Source organism: Lynx canadensis, chromosome A1, assembly GCF_007474595.2.
Source record: "Lynx canadensis isolate LIC74 chromosome A1, mLynCan4.pri.v2, whole genome shotgun sequence".
NCBI lineage: Eukaryota > Metazoa > Chordata > Mammalia > Carnivora > Felidae > Lynx > Lynx canadensis.
In genome coordinates, this window is record NC_044303.2 from 232,115,594 (window position 1) to 232,132,659 (window position 17,066).

General features: G+C 51.0%; 1 protein-coding gene across 1 annotated transcript; it reads right to left on the reverse strand.

Moving 5' to 3' along the window:
- Positions 1-3,475: 3,475 nt before the first annotated feature.
- On the reverse strand, positions 3,476-17,050 carry CCT5 (chaperonin containing TCP1 subunit 5). The gene is given in 13 exon segments (XM_030332634.1): positions 3,476-3,837; positions 5,525-5,705; positions 6,175-6,221; positions 6,224-6,311; positions 6,909-7,094; positions 7,686-7,805; positions 9,296-9,445; positions 9,526-9,669; positions 9,671-9,719; positions 11,523-11,721; positions 12,976-13,142; positions 13,676-13,734; positions 16,872-17,050. Coding segments are annotated over 13 exon segments (1,623 nt in total). The 5' UTR covers positions 16,977-17,050; the 3' UTR covers positions 3,476-3,709.
- Between the last annotated feature and the right edge of the window lie 16 nt (positions 17,051-17,066).

Below are 17,066 nucleotides of genomic sequence, written 5' to 3' on the forward strand. Positions count from 1 at the left end.
CCCGGTTACCCGCCCCCCACCCACCCCGTGACAGTCCCGCACTTGGTGTTCTTCTGTGCCAGCTGAGAGTTCTGCTTTGCAAACTAAGCAAGCCTCGGCTAGATGGCTGTGCACTCCCACTGGCTCCTGTGAGTCTGCAGATCCAGAGGGTCACCTCGTGTCCCCTCACACCCCGGCCCCGGCCCCGCCACAGGTGCCCTCCATCGGGTGGGACCAGGGGGAGGGCATTTTGCTTGGGTCCTGGGTTGAGGGCGGGGCTCTGGGTGGAGAGGGGAACTCATGGCACTTCCGCTCTGGAAGCCAGGGACGAGAAGGGTGTCTGCGGCTTCCAGCATCCACACGCACCCCTTCCTTTCTTCCATCGCTGGGCTTTTGGAGTCCCATGTGACCGATGGCTTTACTTTTTTCTGTGACAGCAGAGGGGTGACGAGAAAAAGGGAGGAGTGATGTGGACCTCACCCCTGCAGGAAAATGGAGAGGAGGGGAGGGATCCCAGAGCACTTAGAAGAGAACTGGGAGGGCAGACACAGTGACCCGTCCGAGGTCTGTGTAGAGCTTATGATGGACAGGGAATCCGGGAAGAGAAGCAGGGCCATCTGGAACATCAGGTTTCTGGGGCTGAGAACAACAGAGAACCTAACACTGGCTCAGAGAAGAACACTCCTGACAGGGGCCGAGAGTGGTTCAGGGCCGGGCCCTCTCCTCACGGGCGCACTGTAGGCCTCTGCCTCACAGAACACCTGCCAGAGCCGGGGTGGGGGGGGGGGGCAGGGACTGTCTGTACCTATTCTTATGAGGGAGGGAACTCCTTGCCAAGAACCCCCCTTAGTCTTGGGCTCCCAGCTTCCAGAACAGTGAGAAAGAAACATTGAAGCCACCGTTTATGGGATTTTTGCTCTAGGAGCCGGGACAGGACCGTTACCTATGGAAGTTTCGGGCTTACTCTATCATTTTTGAGAGGTCTGTCATATATCCAATTCCACACAGTTCAAAGGTCATTCCTTCAATGGTGTTCCAGGATAAGGGGGCTAGTGCAGCGGACAGAACCACGCTTGTTACACGGACCTGCTTTACACACTTACTGTCGCAGAACGTTAGCCGTGAGCTCAAGGCTGAGAGCTGGTGCTTCATCAAGGCCCTCCCTCAGGGAGAGCGGCTTGCTTCTGCTGTGGTGGCAAATGACTCCTGTCAGCAGTGGAAAAAGCAAGTAAGCTTAGTATAAAAATACCATTGACCTCTTGGCCCCTTGAGACGGTCCAGGACCCCGTCTGGGACCACACATTACAACACCGCCAGTGTGTGTTAAACATTTACAACAGCATTTGGGACACCACAAATACCCCACACACACCTTCCCTACTGCCTCCCTGCTTTTGCCGACCTTGAACACATTTTCTAAGTAGCCGTCTCGCCTCTGGTGCTTTAGGTGGGGCCTCTATTGTGCAGGTTGCCTCCAAGAAGCACCTCAAATGCCTGCAGTTCCCTGTCACCCCTTTAGTACCACACTTTGCTCGCCCCTGGCCCCAAACTCCTGATCCTTTAGTGGAGCTGGTTCGCCAAGAACAGAAAAGAAAGGAAAAAGGATAACGAAATCATCACATGTGACACACCAGCCTCTCAGCCCTTCCAGAAGCATCTGTACTTGAGTGGTTGGTATTATAATCGAAAGCCAGACCATTTAACGAACACCGAGTAAGTCCAGCAAGTGTGGGAGTTGGGAACCAACAAGAGTGCTGTCCTGTGTGGGAATCTGGCCTTGGGGTCATGGTCAGCGGAAGCACAAGGGACTGGTCTTGCACTTCACGAGACAGCTCTCTGGGGTCCCTATTCGGCTGTCAGATTAGGAAGGTGGGCCCGGAGGGAAGGCTCGTTTGAAAAGCCCACCGAAGCGTCAGGTGGAGACTTCACGACCTCAGCTACCGAAGACTCTGGATCCTAGTTGACAGACTGTCCTTTACCCAGGGTCCTAATCCTCTTCTAGCGCAGAGATAAGTATTTTGCGTTATAAAAAAAAGTCGGGGTGAGGACACACATAGCTTCATGAGGGATTTGCAACTAGAACGTAAAGGTCACGGGTCACCTCGGAGAGGCCCTCTAACGAAGCAAAACCACCCCTCCAGGCTTTCCTGTTAGCAGGCCACGTGGTTTCTCTGCCCCAGACCCACCGGGAACGCGCGAGGCCCACTTTGGAGCGGAGGGGTGATCTGGCGGCTCTTCACGCGACCACGGACCCCTTCAGGCAAGCCTGTGTTGTCTGGAGTCCGGAATCAGTCCTCACGAAGCGTGTCAGAGTCTAGACTACGGATGCACGTGGACGCTGCACCCACAAGCACACGACAGATCATAGTGGTGCCGATGCACAGCACACGTTAGAGGGACGTCCATGCTAGCTTGGGTTGAGTAGTTTTTTTTTAAGCTTTCAAAACTCGATGGTCTATTCCAGAACTTCCTGAGACGGGTGCGTGCTTAGCCAAACCACCAGTGCAGCCAGAGAAAAGACGACCAGCACGTTAGGGCTGACGAGCACCCAGGTGCGCAGAAGGCAAGTGAAAGGTCACCAGTCAGAACGGTTCAGATTCCGGTTCTGACCAGTTGTGGGAGGCTCCCCCTGGTGGCACACAAGTGAACTCCATCCCAAGACTGGCCAGAAAAATGGAACCCAGAGAACCACGCACACAAGTAAATGGCGCACAAGGCACAGAGGCTGCGGGGACCCGGGAGCCCGATGGCTGGGCGTCTGACCTGCTCTACCGCTCGCCGGCCATGAGGTGCCGGCAGAGGATCGGGCCTTGCCTGGAAGCTGTGGGAAAAGAAAGGTCTTCGTCCAGGGTGGTGGGAGAAGCGGGACGGTCGACATCTTGGAACGAGGCCCGGTCACGTCCGTCATGGTTACTTTAGGAAGGAGAATGAAGGGACAGCAGCCCACCCACGTTATGGTAACCTGGGGACCCTTCCTCGCACCCGGCCCACTGCTCGTGTTCCACGCCCTGCTCTGAACCTGCGCTGTTCTTGTCCCGCTGGGGAAGCCCCAGCCGTGCTCTAACGGCCCCTCCAGGTTTCTGCAGGGGGAGCAGGTGTCCGGCCGTTTGGGGAGGGTCAGGACAGGGGCAACCAAACACCCAGGGGACATGAGGCTGGAACCCACGCTGGCCTTGTGCTCCAGTCCCACGCTCGCTACGTGGCTGGCAGCTCAAAGCACTTAGGACCCCCCTCCCCCCCAATCTCACGCTTTCCCACACTCCTCAGGATGGGTCTCCGCGATCAAAGGACTGGTCTACTTAGAGACACGCGGCATTTAAATACGTTTCATAGGACCAAGCCCGGTCTTCTTTCAAAGCTTGAGACCAAACTCCATGTTTAAGCTGTTACAAGTATCTACAAATTAAAAAAAAAAAGATCTACTCAACCAAGCCCCTTCATTAGGGCAGCACTGGGTCGGTACAGCCAGTTTCTTAACTTGAAGAGAAGACAGCCGTTGTTTAAAGAGACCGCTTTAATAGAACAGATACAAAAGCCTGCGAGACCGCATTCCCATAACTGAACTTCTTTCAACAGGAGAACCATGGTAACTAAACAGCTGTTTCTATTATAGCATCTACAGTGTCTGAAAAAAGACACAGTAATAAATAACTGTAGATGCATCACAAGACATCCATTTATTTAATCACAACAGTGAACCTTACTACTACATTTACTCTCAATTTTTTCTTTATTCTTCGGATTCCCCAGGCTTACGGATGTCATCGATCTTCAAAATCATTCTAACCATCTGTGTGGCAAGAGAGATCTGTTGCTTTTTGCCGATCAGAGTTTCTATGACATGCTGTTGCTTCATATCTGGAAAACACAAATAAATGAATTATCCTAAAACATGTGTATTTGATATTAGTAACTTGCTCTCATTTTTTTTTTTTTTAATTTATTTTTGGGACAGAGAGAGACAGAGCATGAACGGGGGAGGGGCAGAGAGAGAGGGAGACACAGAATCAGAAACAGGCTCCAGGCTCTGAGCCATCAGCCCAGAGCCTGACGCGGGGCTCGAACTCACGGACCGCGAGATCATGACCTGGCTGAAGTCGGACACTCAACCGACTGCGCCACCCAGGCGCCCCATCTTGCTCTCATTTTTACAAAGACACTGAAACTTAAAAAAATATAAATCTGGGGACGACTGGGTAAGTCAGTTAAGTGTCTCTTGATTTCCACACAGGTCACGATCTCGAGGTTTGTGAATTCGAGCCTCGTGTCGGGTTCTGCACTGACAGCGTGGAGCCTGCTTGGGATTCTGTCTCTGCCCCTCCCCTGCTTGCGTGTATCCTCCCTCTAAAAAAAAAAAAAAACATTAAGAAGAAACCACTCATCCAGCTACATTTTCAGAGGGGTAGTAAGATTCCATTATTCCAGAGGACAGTCTGGAATTTGAACCTGGGTCCCAGAAAGCTGGGGGTGAAGGGGACCTCCCTTCAATGACAAGCCAAAGTGCTAGGTGACTGGCTAAAACCTTTCAGCGACATTTCATCCCACAAAATATTCACTCACATAATTTAGAAAGCCCAATGTAAGTGAAAAAATCAGACTGTATATGAAACAAAATAATTCCAAGAAAGATGTAAACAAATTTCAGCAGAACCAGGCATTCAAGTTAAAGAAAATGTGAATATCTGTCTGACAAAGAGTTGCTGCTGTTATTAAACTCTGCTGGCTGTGAACATGAAAACCAGGACATAGCTGCTGTTCTACATAAAAGCACAGATCATCTGATTCTGTGGGCTGGGAGTGGCTGCAAAAGTACAGACCTGGGGGAGCCTGGGGGGGGGGGGGCGCTCAGTTGGTTAAGCACCTGAACTCAGCTCAGGTCATGATCTCGTGGTTCGAACTCGAACTCCGTATCGGGCTCTGTACTGACAGCTCAGAGCCTGGAGCCTGCTTCAGATTCCGTGGCTCCCTCTCTCTCTGCCCCTTTCCCGCTTGCGTGTTCTCTCTCAAAAACAAACATTAAAAAAAAAAAAAAAATGTGGGCCTGGCCCCATTAGTGAGAAATCACTGGCACCACCGTTCCAACAAGCTTAAGTGAAATCACCCTCTAAACTACACACATGGCTACGGTCCCAGTACGTCACATCTGAAAACACCCCTAAGTCCTGGACAAAAGCACAAAATAAGCAGACAGCACCAAGTCACCTGCCAGGCTGCTTCCCATGACATCCAGAACCTACCTGACAGACATCGGTGTTAAAGAGCAAGAGAAGAAGGACTTTCTAAAACCAGAGACTGAAACAGGAGTCACCTTTGGTGTAAGCCAGCGTGCTACAGCTTACTGTTATTAAGGAGTGCCGCGTTACAGGACCAGCAGTCTGACCCAATCCTCAGGTAATCAAACCGAAACATTCTACAACTTAGGACCCGAATATCTGAAGTGCGAAAGTATCGAAGCTCACAGAAGGCACCGCACACTGTGCGACCAGCAGGAGATCACCCGGTCTTGACCCAGACACGGCCCCACTGGGTTGCGACTGGCTCTCACCGTTTGTTCCCTTGTGCAAACAGTCAATCCCAAGAGCGGGGTTCGTCTCCTTCACTTGTCTGGCTCGGACTTCGGTCATAGTCTGGATGGGATTCATGCCACTGTTTTCGGCGAGGGCCATGGGGATGACCTCCAGGGCATCCGCGAACGCCCGCATGGCGTACTGCTCCAAGGTCGGGCACTGGAAGGGTACAGGTAAGCGTGCTTATTAGCAAAAAACAAGACAAAAAGCAGGCAATTTGGACGGGTAATTAAATCGCATACTTTGAAAACCTAACTCACGAAGAATTCTAAGAACAGACCGTCTTGATTACTGTTAAACTACCAGAATATTAAAATGTCACGACGGAGTAAGGACGGAGAAGACAGACACGTGAGAGGAGTCTGAAGACAAATCAGCTCTACTTTTAGTTATGACAGTCACGATATTCAATTTATTTGGAACTTCAAATGAGGACACTGAAGACTGGACAGCGGTTATTGTCAAGGCTGGAAAGGTTGAGAAGGCTGAGCAATGCTAGTTTTCGGGAGGCCGCGCCTCAGTACCAGGGCGAGGACCAGGCGCTGCTCACCCATGGTGACGACACTTTGTTTCCCCCAGTTTGTTCAGTCCCACTGCTTTACGCCTTGAGGCCCCGCACGGGTTTTACCTGGTCCGCCTCCTGGCTGACGGCCAAAGCACACGCGATTTCGGCGCGCCTCCGCCATACACGACACGATTATCCCGGATGAGGTTCCGGATGACACACAGAGCATCGTGAAGGGATCGCTTTGCTTCCTCGATGATCTAGGGAAGACAGTTCCGCAGAAGTTAACATTAGCACAATCTAGTGTTTAGAGTCAAATCCGCGGAGCCTGGTTGAACCTCTGTTTGCCAGGTACCGGCATCAAAGCCACCTTGCTTAGGAACAAATGGAGAGCACGCGCCAGGATGTTCATTACCAGGTGATTTCTGCCGTTCTCCCCCTTTTCTCTGCCACGTGGTTACGTGAACACCAGGCGGAGGCAGCCAGTGACTCATTTCGGGACACGTGACCACGGGAAGTGGTCAGACGAGCCAAAACTGACTAAGAGACACCTGAGGCCCGTCTCACTGATGCCGATGCGGTACAGACTCGCTCTCGCGGGAGGGAGATTAGCAGCGTGGATGCACCGGGCCCCTACTTCCAACCCGAGCGACGCAAAAAAGGCCTGCGTAGCACTAACAGGTAGCACCGAATATGGTCTTCGGTGATTTTACACCTCGGTAAGCCACGGTTTCTTTGAGAAAGATGATCGTTTTTTTAGAAATGGCACCCGTATCTCAGTCAAACACGTTCTGGGCAAAACCAAACCCTACACCAAGGGCAGAAAACAATGCAGGGCAAGTCACTAGGATTCTCACCATCTTATTTCCTCCTCTGATGAAAATGGTCACAGCCCTGGAGTTCTTACACTGCTCGATGACCAGCATCTTGTCCTTAGTCGTCCCGAAGGAGATCTCCTTCACGAGCCCGGCGAAGCCCAGTTTCTCAGGGGTCAGCTCTGAGAACCGCGGCACGATCCGCCCTCCTGTCGCGATGGCGATCAACTAGGCAGGGTGGGTCGGGGGGAGGAAGGTGCTGGTGAACACTGGGCTCTCACGATCAGACCGCAGAGGAGCCAAACTCCACCCAGGGCTACCTTGTGCCCGAACTGCAATCCACTCTAGCCTCAAATTTCAAGGTCAACCCAAGAAGGCCTATGAAACGAGTGGGTTTCTGAGGAGCCGGTGTCTCGGGGTGACGCCACCACCCTCCGTGTCACCGTGTCCTGACCGATCGCACCCTGGCTGCGGTGAGGACCGGAGGCCGAGCCTGCCCCGGGGCACGGACCACGTGTGGGACGGCGGTCGGCGTGTGGCTGACACACCAGTCGGTAAGCAGGTGTCCCTGCCTCAGAGAGCCAAGTGCGACGACACACGGAAAGCATTTCTAAATCCCACGGAACACCAGAAACTCGCAGCACTGTGGCTGAAATAGAGAAAGATCGCAGCACTCTCCTCTCTCCCCGCTGGCCCTCTATCTGTGGAGCCTTGACACTGTGGTTATTCACGGCAACTGCTCCCCAAGCAGGCCCCCAGCACGCACAGGCATCGAGCCTGAGCCCTGCGTTCGGAAGTCTCTTCCCACGAGCCGCCTACCTCTATTTCCGGTCCTCCTACCCAACGCACCGCAGGCAAGTTATTCTGAAGAAGTAAATGATTGGCTTCGTCGTCGAAGCCCCATTGGCAAATGGCTAGATTAGCGCCAGTTTCTTTTATCTGCGGGGGAGAAAAATGCCCATCACGTTAGTAAGTATTCCTTGTGCTCGGGGAAAAAGATGAGGCACACAAAGGGGCGTGCAAGGTGGAAGTGTTAAAATAAAGCAGAGAAAAGAGAAGGAAGGAAGCACAGAAGTGTCTACCTTCTGTCAGGCCCAAATCCCAAACAATGACAAGTATCAAAGGGAATCACTTCAGTTCTTGATACGCTTTCAGAATCAGTACTTCAGGGGCACCTGGGTGCTCACTCAGTTAAGCGTCAGACTCTATTTCGGCTCAGGTCATGATCTCACACTTCGTGAGTTCGAGCCCGGCTCTCTGCTTTTGCCTCTTCCGTGACCCTCCGTCCGTTAACAGCCAACTCGTTCCTGCACATTCCTCGCTTCTGCCACGTTCTCCCTGGGGGCCAACCCTGGTTGTCCCCTGGAAACCAGCCTGCCTCAGCATTTGTCCTCACACGGCTTCATCTCCTCCCTCGTGCCCCTCACAAGTACCTACAACGTTCCTCTTTGGGCCATTCCTGTTCTTTAAAAACACGCAGCCCATCACCTTCCTGTCATCATCCCCGGCAACCCGCATATCCACCAACACACCTATCCGATTCCCTCGGCCTCTTAGGTCCTGCCACCTTGTCGCCCCGGGCACCCGGCCTGGCATTTCCACGGCAGCCTTGTAGCCCAGGTGACGCGTCTTCAGCCCTCCGACCTGTCAGCATGCCAACCCTGCTCCTGCCTCAGGGCCTCTGCACCCGCTGTCGCCCCAGCTTACCCCAGCTGGGTAAGTGCCCCTCCCCCAGGTAGGTGGGTCTCTGCCCGAGAAGCCCCGTCTTTAGCACGGCCCCTACCCACCATCCCCTTACTCTGCGCCGCAAGAGCAAGGGCTCTACTTTGGTCACTACTGTGTCTCAGGTCCCTACGACGGTGCCTGGTATGAGGTAGGCGGAGACACAGATCACGCAGGAGCAGACGAACCCAACTCCCCCCCCTGAAGAGAGACAACCCACGTAACTTCTTGCCTGTCATGAGTACGTTTCAAACCGATACCCACGTCCACGTACCCGTGTGCGGATGCTGGAAGTCCCCAAGGACAGAGGCCCAAAGAGGAACCACTGTCAGGGTGTGCACGCTTATTAGCAGCCCGCGGAGGAGAGTTAAGGTGTTTATACCCTGAACATACGAGCTTGGCTCAGATGCGTCCAGGACAGTATCGTAAAATCGAAAGCACAGCTCGAAGGTCACGGAGCCAACTCTCTGAGGCGCCCCAGACACGTGACCATTTTGTGACTCGGGTCTCTTCCCCCTTAAGCCTTTCTGTGCCACCTGATTTCTTCTCGCCGTGAATGCTGATTACTATTCTAACTTAAAAGTGAAAAAAGGGGGCTCACACCGACACGGCATCTGCAGCCACGCGCTGAAGAATCAAGACGGTAAAGAGGAGTGCCACGTTACCACTTACAGACCTACTCACGAAAAAGCTATGGGAAGACTTACTTGCTGAATCATCTCTTCAAACTTCTCCTTTTCGTATTTCTGAAGAGCTTTATAATCTTCCACAGAGGTCACATCCAGCTTATGCTTGGTCTTTGGTTTTGGCGGTTCAAAAGACACGTGAGGATTGCAAATCTTGGCATTTTCCACTTGCTGTGGGGACAAAGAGAATCTTTCAATTCGTGGATTTAGGAGTGAAAAACAGCGTGAAGCCGTGCAGGACACGGACTCACTTTTGGCATCTGTGGGTGACTGAAATCCTTGTCCACGATCACGCCCTTGATAAGTTTCGTGTCCTCCAGCCTCCCGCCCACTTTGCCTTCCACTTTGATGAGCTCGAAGTCCACGTCTCTGCGCTGCATGTCTGCTACGGTGAGTGACAGCATTCACAGCGATCTCAGCCATCTGCCGGTGACAGCTGTTAACCCTGATGAAAACAAAGAGCAACCTTTCACTCCACTACAGCCACAGCAGGACCCAGAACGTAACGTGGCAACTCAGGTACGTCTTATAAAACGAAGGACGCTCAGACTCTGTAGACAGCTGTGCCACTAGAACCTGCACTTTCAAGTTTGGGGCACGGGTTCTCAAGCTGGGATCCACAGAACCCAAAGAGAGCCGTAAACTGGGACGGGAGAAAATGACATCTTGTGTAAATGGGGTGCAGCATTCAGTAAGAAGCCAGAGGACTCCACATGGCTGCTTCCCTTGCAGGAATTTCCACCAACATCAGTTCCGGGCGGGGGCAGGGATCTTTTTGAAAGCTTTGAAACATCTGAATAAATTGCTCAATAAATTTACTTTTGGTTCTGGAAAAACTTCAAGGGAAATTTAATACTTGAAACAGTGCATGAAATCTCACTCAGAGAAAAGATAACGGGAAAACTGTAAATGTTAGTACCCTAAGTGATTTATAACTTGCCTCACACTATGTTTGGCTGCTGTCAGTGGTTTTGAACGTTTTCTGTAGTAAAGACCTATAAATACGTGGATTTTACAAAGACTTACAAATGTAACAAGATCAACTTACAAAGCAATGATAAGATTCACGCATTTTCAACTAGGACACTTTCCTCTCAGGAGAACAATAGTGCGCCGTGACAGAGACCATCCCGGTGGCCCCCTTGCCCAGCAGCTGGTCTCAGCACCCGTATAAGAGGGCACCTGGCACCCAGCACATTCTAGCACAGCATGGCGGCAGAGGCTTTCCTAGGGGTGGAGAGGGCAACAATTTGTTGCACTTCCCCTGACCTCTGAGACAAGGCCATGCCTTTTTGCTAAAACTACCACACAAATTAAAGTTTAAAATGTTTCTCAACCCTGATCTTGATTCGAAAAAACCAGTAATAAAGCTCCTCATACTAGAATTTTCATGCTACATCGTGCCAAGAGCCCACAGGTCTCCATTATTGTTCAAATAAGTGTGTCTTTGGCCGAGGCTGCTTTGGGTCTCCAGGGGACAGGCACTGTGTCTCTGTGCTCTTAAGATGTGGCAGCAGGCCTGGTAAATAGCAGGCATTATGCAAGCGTGGAAAACACCCCATGTAAGTCACTTTCAAGACTGCCCCTTCTCACTAAATTAAGATTCTGGACCAGTAACTTGCTTGGTCAATAATGAAAAGGAGAGCCTTTCCTCCTAAATGGCTTCCTAGCAAAGAAATGGTAGAAGGGTGTTTTGAAGGCTAACATTCCCCAAGTAGGACCATTTATTTCTGCTTGACTGCTAACACAGCCTATCCTGCTAAATCAAAGCCCTGGATCTCTTACAAATACTGAGAGGATTTAATACCCAAGCCTGGAACTTCAGTTTCCAACTAAAACACAAGATGCATATGGCTACACCTGCATTAGAAACAAAGCAAAGGGGGCGCCTGGGTGGCGCAGTCGGTTTAAACGTCCGACTTCAGCCAGGTCACGATCTCGCGGTCCGTGAGTTCGGCCCCGCGTCGGGCTCTGGGCTGATGGCTCAGAGCCTGGAGCCTGTTTCCGATTCTGTGTCTCCCTCTCTCTCTGCCCCTCCCCCGTTCATGCTCTGTCTCTCTCTGTCCCAAAATAAATAAACGTTGAAAAAAAAAAAAAATTAAAAAAAAAAAAAAAGAAACAAAGCAAAGCAAAATAACAAAAGTGGAAAGAAGTTCATCGAGTCCGCATGAAGCTACGTGCGATCGTTACAAAAGGAGGTTTTTTTAGCAATAAGCACACACACGTTTTGCTTGTATCGTAAACGTACACTTTGGAGCCCAGCGTGGTTTTTGCTGTCTGGATCAGGGGCTCAGTGTCCTTCATGTCAACGAGGACGCTATCGCTGATCTTGTCCAGGTGCTCGATAGCAATGCGGGCGGCCTGTTCATAGCCGTCGGCGATCCTGATCGGGTGAATGCCGCGGTCCAGCAACTGCTCGGCTTCCTCCAGCAGGGCGCCGGCCAGGACTGCAGACAAGACAGCGCACAACCACGTCAGGCAAGCACTGACACTTACACCATCGATACCAATTAGATGCTACACCCTGGGAATGTGAAGGGTCCAAAATTAAGGCAAAAGGATCTGGGAGGCTGAAGTGTTTTTTTAAAAGGGGAGACTCTGGTTTTGCCTCTAGCAAAGATCTAACAGGTCACCCCTTATAAACGGATGTTCAGCTCTCAGTGATGGACAAAACGTAAGTGAAGAACGTAACCTAAGAACGTTAAGGGCAAAAAGCTCGTGTTTCCCGAGCCAAGGATTTCGTTTTAAGATTTTTTAAAGTAATCTCTACACCTAATGCGGGCTTGAACTATAACCCTGAGGTCAAGAACTGCATGTTCTACCAACTGAGCCGGCCAGGCGCCCTGCCAGGAGAGGGATTTCTAGTCAGTAAAATTTGTGCTGGTGATAAGAGAATTTATATATAATATGCTTATGGTTTATCCTCCTCACCATCTTCCTTCCTCCCGTTATTTTAGGGCCACAAGATGATGATATTTGTTTCAATACTGCTATACTCCAAGCACATCCATAACAGTGCTTGGTTCCCAACAAATACTTGCTGAATAAATGAATTCAAACCTCATCTGCAGAAAAGGTAACGTTAAAAACTATTTCTCCTCTTCCATCTTCCCCATTTCTAAGTATATCAGAACTTCAGAGAAAGCGTAAGAACATTCAAATGAATCGTTTACTGATTAACACTATTTTGCCACATTTGTTTTCTCTACGAACCCACACCTATTCCCTTCAACTATGTGAGAGGCGCAGAAATCATGACACGTCTCAGCTGTAAGCTAAGATACGAGGGCAATCTCCCTATCACTCTAACATACCTGTCACACTCAGGACACTTAACAGGGCACTACTCTGCAATGCACGATCCCAAATCCCTCCATGTATCCCAAACACCGCCCTCCCCCCCCCCCCCCAGTTTAAATAAAGAAAAAGCCGCGTCCCATCAAGTGTTCTGCATTACAGCCGCGGTCATTTCTCTTTGGCTCCCCTGATCTAGAAGAGCCGCTTAACTCTCCCCTGAAGAACTGTCCTGTTGTTCCAGGACAAGGACTTCTGAAGAGTCTGGGCCGCTTGTATTTCGGCATGTCCTTCAACTTGGATTTGTGCAACAGTCCTTCTCATGATCTGATTCAGAGCAAACACTCTTGGCAGGTGTGCGTGACTTTAAGGAATGCCTCTCAAACAAGGATAATTTGCTTTCTTACCAACCACTCCCGTGGTCCCATCTCCAATTTCATCATCCTGTGATTTTGACAGTTCAACCATCAGCTTGGCAATCTGGTGATCGACGTCCATCATGCTTAAAATGGTAGCACCATCGTTAGTCACCGTCACATCGCCATCTTTGTCCACCATCATTTTATCAAGTCCTAGGAAGACAGCAACGTTTAGAATGACATTATGCAAAAAACAACAACAAAAAAAACAAAAAAAGCCCCCCCAAAACAAAACCAAACAAAAATGCAATCTGCACCAAAACCAAAAAAAAGCTAGACCTCTTGACCCAATGCCTATTTACAGAATTTATCAGAAAAATCAGCATACTGAATTTTTAAATTCAGTATCTGTGTGCAGACATTTTTGCACTGGTGAGTACAAAACCACCTAAAGGGCTAAAACTAGAGAAATGGGGGTGAGGAGCATCACTAATGTATTAATTACAAAAAATGACAGCCCTGATGTGGAAAATGCTAATAAGATGTTAAAAGAAGAAAAAACCTGTGACCTAAAATTGTTACTTGCACTTATAAATGTGTTTTAAGCCTGAATACACAAAACAAGTGTGTTAGTGCTGGAGGCCTAGGATGCCCCCTGCTCCACGTCCCAAATTTCTATAAAAGGGTTGCATCAACTCTCCACGATTTAGACATAACACGCATTAACACAGAATGGTAGTCTCTTACCTTTGGTCCAAGTGATGTTCTCATTGTGTTTGCTACAGCTTTTGCTGCCATGATATGAGACTAAACGAAAGACACAGAAAAGGTTCAAGTTACAATAACTTTAATAATTCAGTGGTTTTCTTTAAAGTTTATTTTTATTTATTTTGAGAGAGAAAGAGAGTGAGCACAAGAGGGAGAGAGCAGAGAGACAGCGAGAGCATCCCACGCAGGCACCCCCCGACATGGGGCTTGAACTCATGAACCATGAGATCGTGACCTGAGCTGGAGTCAGAGTCAGATGTTTAACCGACTGAGCCACCCACCCAGGCCCCCAATTTTTAATAGTTAGAAGCATACACTTGATGATTATAAAATCCAATCATACAGAACAGTTTCTGTTCTCCAGAAGCTTCTACATTTAAGAGGCAACACCCAAGTCTAAACCTTAGCGTGATAACACCACCAGCTTTAGTAGGTAATTCTTTTAAAATTTTTTTTTTTCAAGTTTTTTATTTATTTTTGGGACAGAGAGAGACAGAGCATGAACGGGGGAGGGCAGAGAGAGAGGGAGACACAGAATCAGAAACAGGCTCCAGGCTCTGAGCCATCAGCCCAGAGCCCGACGCGGGCTCGAACTCACGGACCACGAGATCGTGACCTGGCTGAAGTCGGACGCTTACCAACTGCGCACCCAGGCGCCCCATTTTAGTAGGTAATTCTACGCAAAAGAACGAGAGCCTAGAGCTTTAACTCCCGCACACCTACGAGGCAGATTCTCTTATCTGCCCCACTTCACAGCAGGTGCGGTCTGACAGGACAGGGACAGGCCTTGCAAGACCGTCCTGCAATGCAGGCCTCATGTGAAGAGTCCAGATGTACACGTACAGCCCCTTGAACCGGCATACTAGACTTACTGCAGAAATACACCCAGAAATTGATGGCTGAGTCAATACACAACCCATAGGTGAAAAGTCACCCTTGCCATCTGCCCAGGGCAATCGACAGCTAACTCAATGGAAACCTGCAAGCATCCTTTCCTGCTTGCACACACACGATCAGCAGTGTGTTTTTTCTGCAGATGCTGTTTCCTTCGTTCCTAGTCTTGTTGTCACCAGCCTGGCCTGGCTCCACAGCACCCTACAGAAATCCGGGGTCTCTGATCTCACCCGCCTGTCCTTTAGGTCCATCCGATGCCCAGCTAACTCACCCATTTTCCTCAACCGTGTCATCTGCCGGTCCCCAAACCTCCAATGACTCCCTAGTGCCTCAACATGGAGTCTGAAAGCTTCCGTTTTTCTTCAGTGCCCCCCACAATCTGAGACCTAGTTCCCTTCCAGTGACGATGGCGGTCCATGTGTCCCCCCCACATATGCCCTCTGATCCTTGAAGCGCTAATGCACCGAAGGGCCTCCAGTCATCAAACGCTGACCGCACTGAACGCAGTTCAAATGCCCATGATCCGCGGAGCCCTCCCTAGTCACTGCATCTGGCAGCTGAGACAAGACACAGAGTTCAACGGATCGGTGAAAATACTGGTAACCACGAAAATACACTTTGCCCGATCTGTCAGTGTAATGGACTTTTTAGAGAGGATTCTGTCCCCTCAGGAGCCCCCTGGCAATGCCTGCAGACATCGCTGGTTCTAACAAATTGGGTGGGGGCCGCTAACAGCACAAAGTAGAGGCCCGTCTGCTGCTCTGCGTCCGATAGAGGACAGGCCCCCACAACAAAAAGAATGACCTGGCCCCGAATGCTAACCCTGCCGATGCTCCGAACTCTGGCTTTGGAGTCAGCCAGGGGTGGGCTTGAATCATGGCCCGTTCTGGATTAGCTCTGTCACCTTACCCGCTCCGGGGCCACGCTTGCAGCTGTCACCCCAATACCTACCTCCGAGCGTGAGGATCGTGTGATGCAGAGTACGAGTGCCCGTTAACTAGCTAGCGTGACAGCTCACGCACAACAGCACGTAGCTTTTGTCGTGCTGTTACACACGAGGTACTGGAGGTGTATGTTCTCTGCTGGTTCCTTTAAACGAACGATGAAACGGAGTATGTGATACAAGCGCTCGAGTATCCACCACAGATCGAGCACCATGTGGCCCCTGCTTACGTTGCCCCGTTCGATCCTCATCCTCAGCTCCAGAGGCGTGCTGCCCCCACCGAGAAAGGAGGTTCAGAGAGGGCTGTGCAGCTTGTCCTAAGGCAAACAGTGCGAGGGAACTCTACGGTTTCTTTCGTCTGTTTAAACAGGCTTGTGCTCACCTGGACTCCTGGCGGTTTAACGCCTCTGGTCTTTCTTTGCCCCTTGGTCCACCAGACCCTACTTTCTGAAGCACACTTCTACCTCAACCGTGGCTCTGCTCAAACCCCCTCAAGGGCTCCCTCCCTTCCAGGGATAACATCTTGACTGTGGGGCATCGAGGGCTTCCACCTTTGGGGCCCTACCGTTTACTGAGACTAGACTGTGCTCCTTCCAAACCAGATTGCTCTTCTGCCCTACAACGTGCCATGCGTTCTGCCCAGCTTTTGGCTTTTGCTGTCCCTTCTCCCCCAGGTGCTAGCGCGCTCTCTCTCCGCATTCAAAGCAGTGACGCCATCCCCGATCAGAACCAGTCTCTAGGACACCCTCCAACTTTTAGCTGCATCCGTAACTGGTGATTCCAGCACACGCTGCCTTGTGTTACGGTCACTGGTGTCCACTTTCCACTCTTGCGGTGGTAAGTTTCTGCGTTAAAAGCACACGTTTTTAATTTTCACGACACCGCATCCAGTATTAGGCCACGCATTGCAAGAAATTACTCTATAAGCGACCAAGTCTTTAAGGAGTGACCGGAAAACGAACGGCATCCTCAGGGCTATTGTTTCTCTCGCAGCCGGGTGACCTGAGAATGACCTCTGCCTTTCCCGATGGAAACACCGTAAGGAACGACCACAGGCTGGAGAAGCGATCGGAGACGCGGCTCAGAGCCTAGGACTTGAACCCGCCCCACCCACGCTGAAGGGCGCTAGCGGCTCCACCCCAACTCCCAAACCGGGATTAAAGGCTTCTACATCGGCCTCTCCCGAGCTAAAGGAGCGGGGTGCAGGGCCGAAGACGAGAGGGGATCCCCGACCTTTCCGGGGAGCACATGGCTGAACCGCTCCCATGCTTGCGCAGGCGCAGAGCCGCGGGCTTCGGCCGCCTCCCTCTCATCCCACCGCCAGCGTCCGTCCCGTTACCTTGAGGGCCTCAAGTCCCATAAGACGAGACTTGCGATCCTGATCCTTGATGATGAGGAAAGGGCGCCCATATTCATCGAAGGCGAGGGTCCCGACCGACGCCATGGTGCGGCAGCAGTGGTTACTTTCCCCAGACCAGCGGAGGTCCGCTCCGGAACCCAGAGCACGCCTTCCGGTCGCGGGAGGGCGCCACAG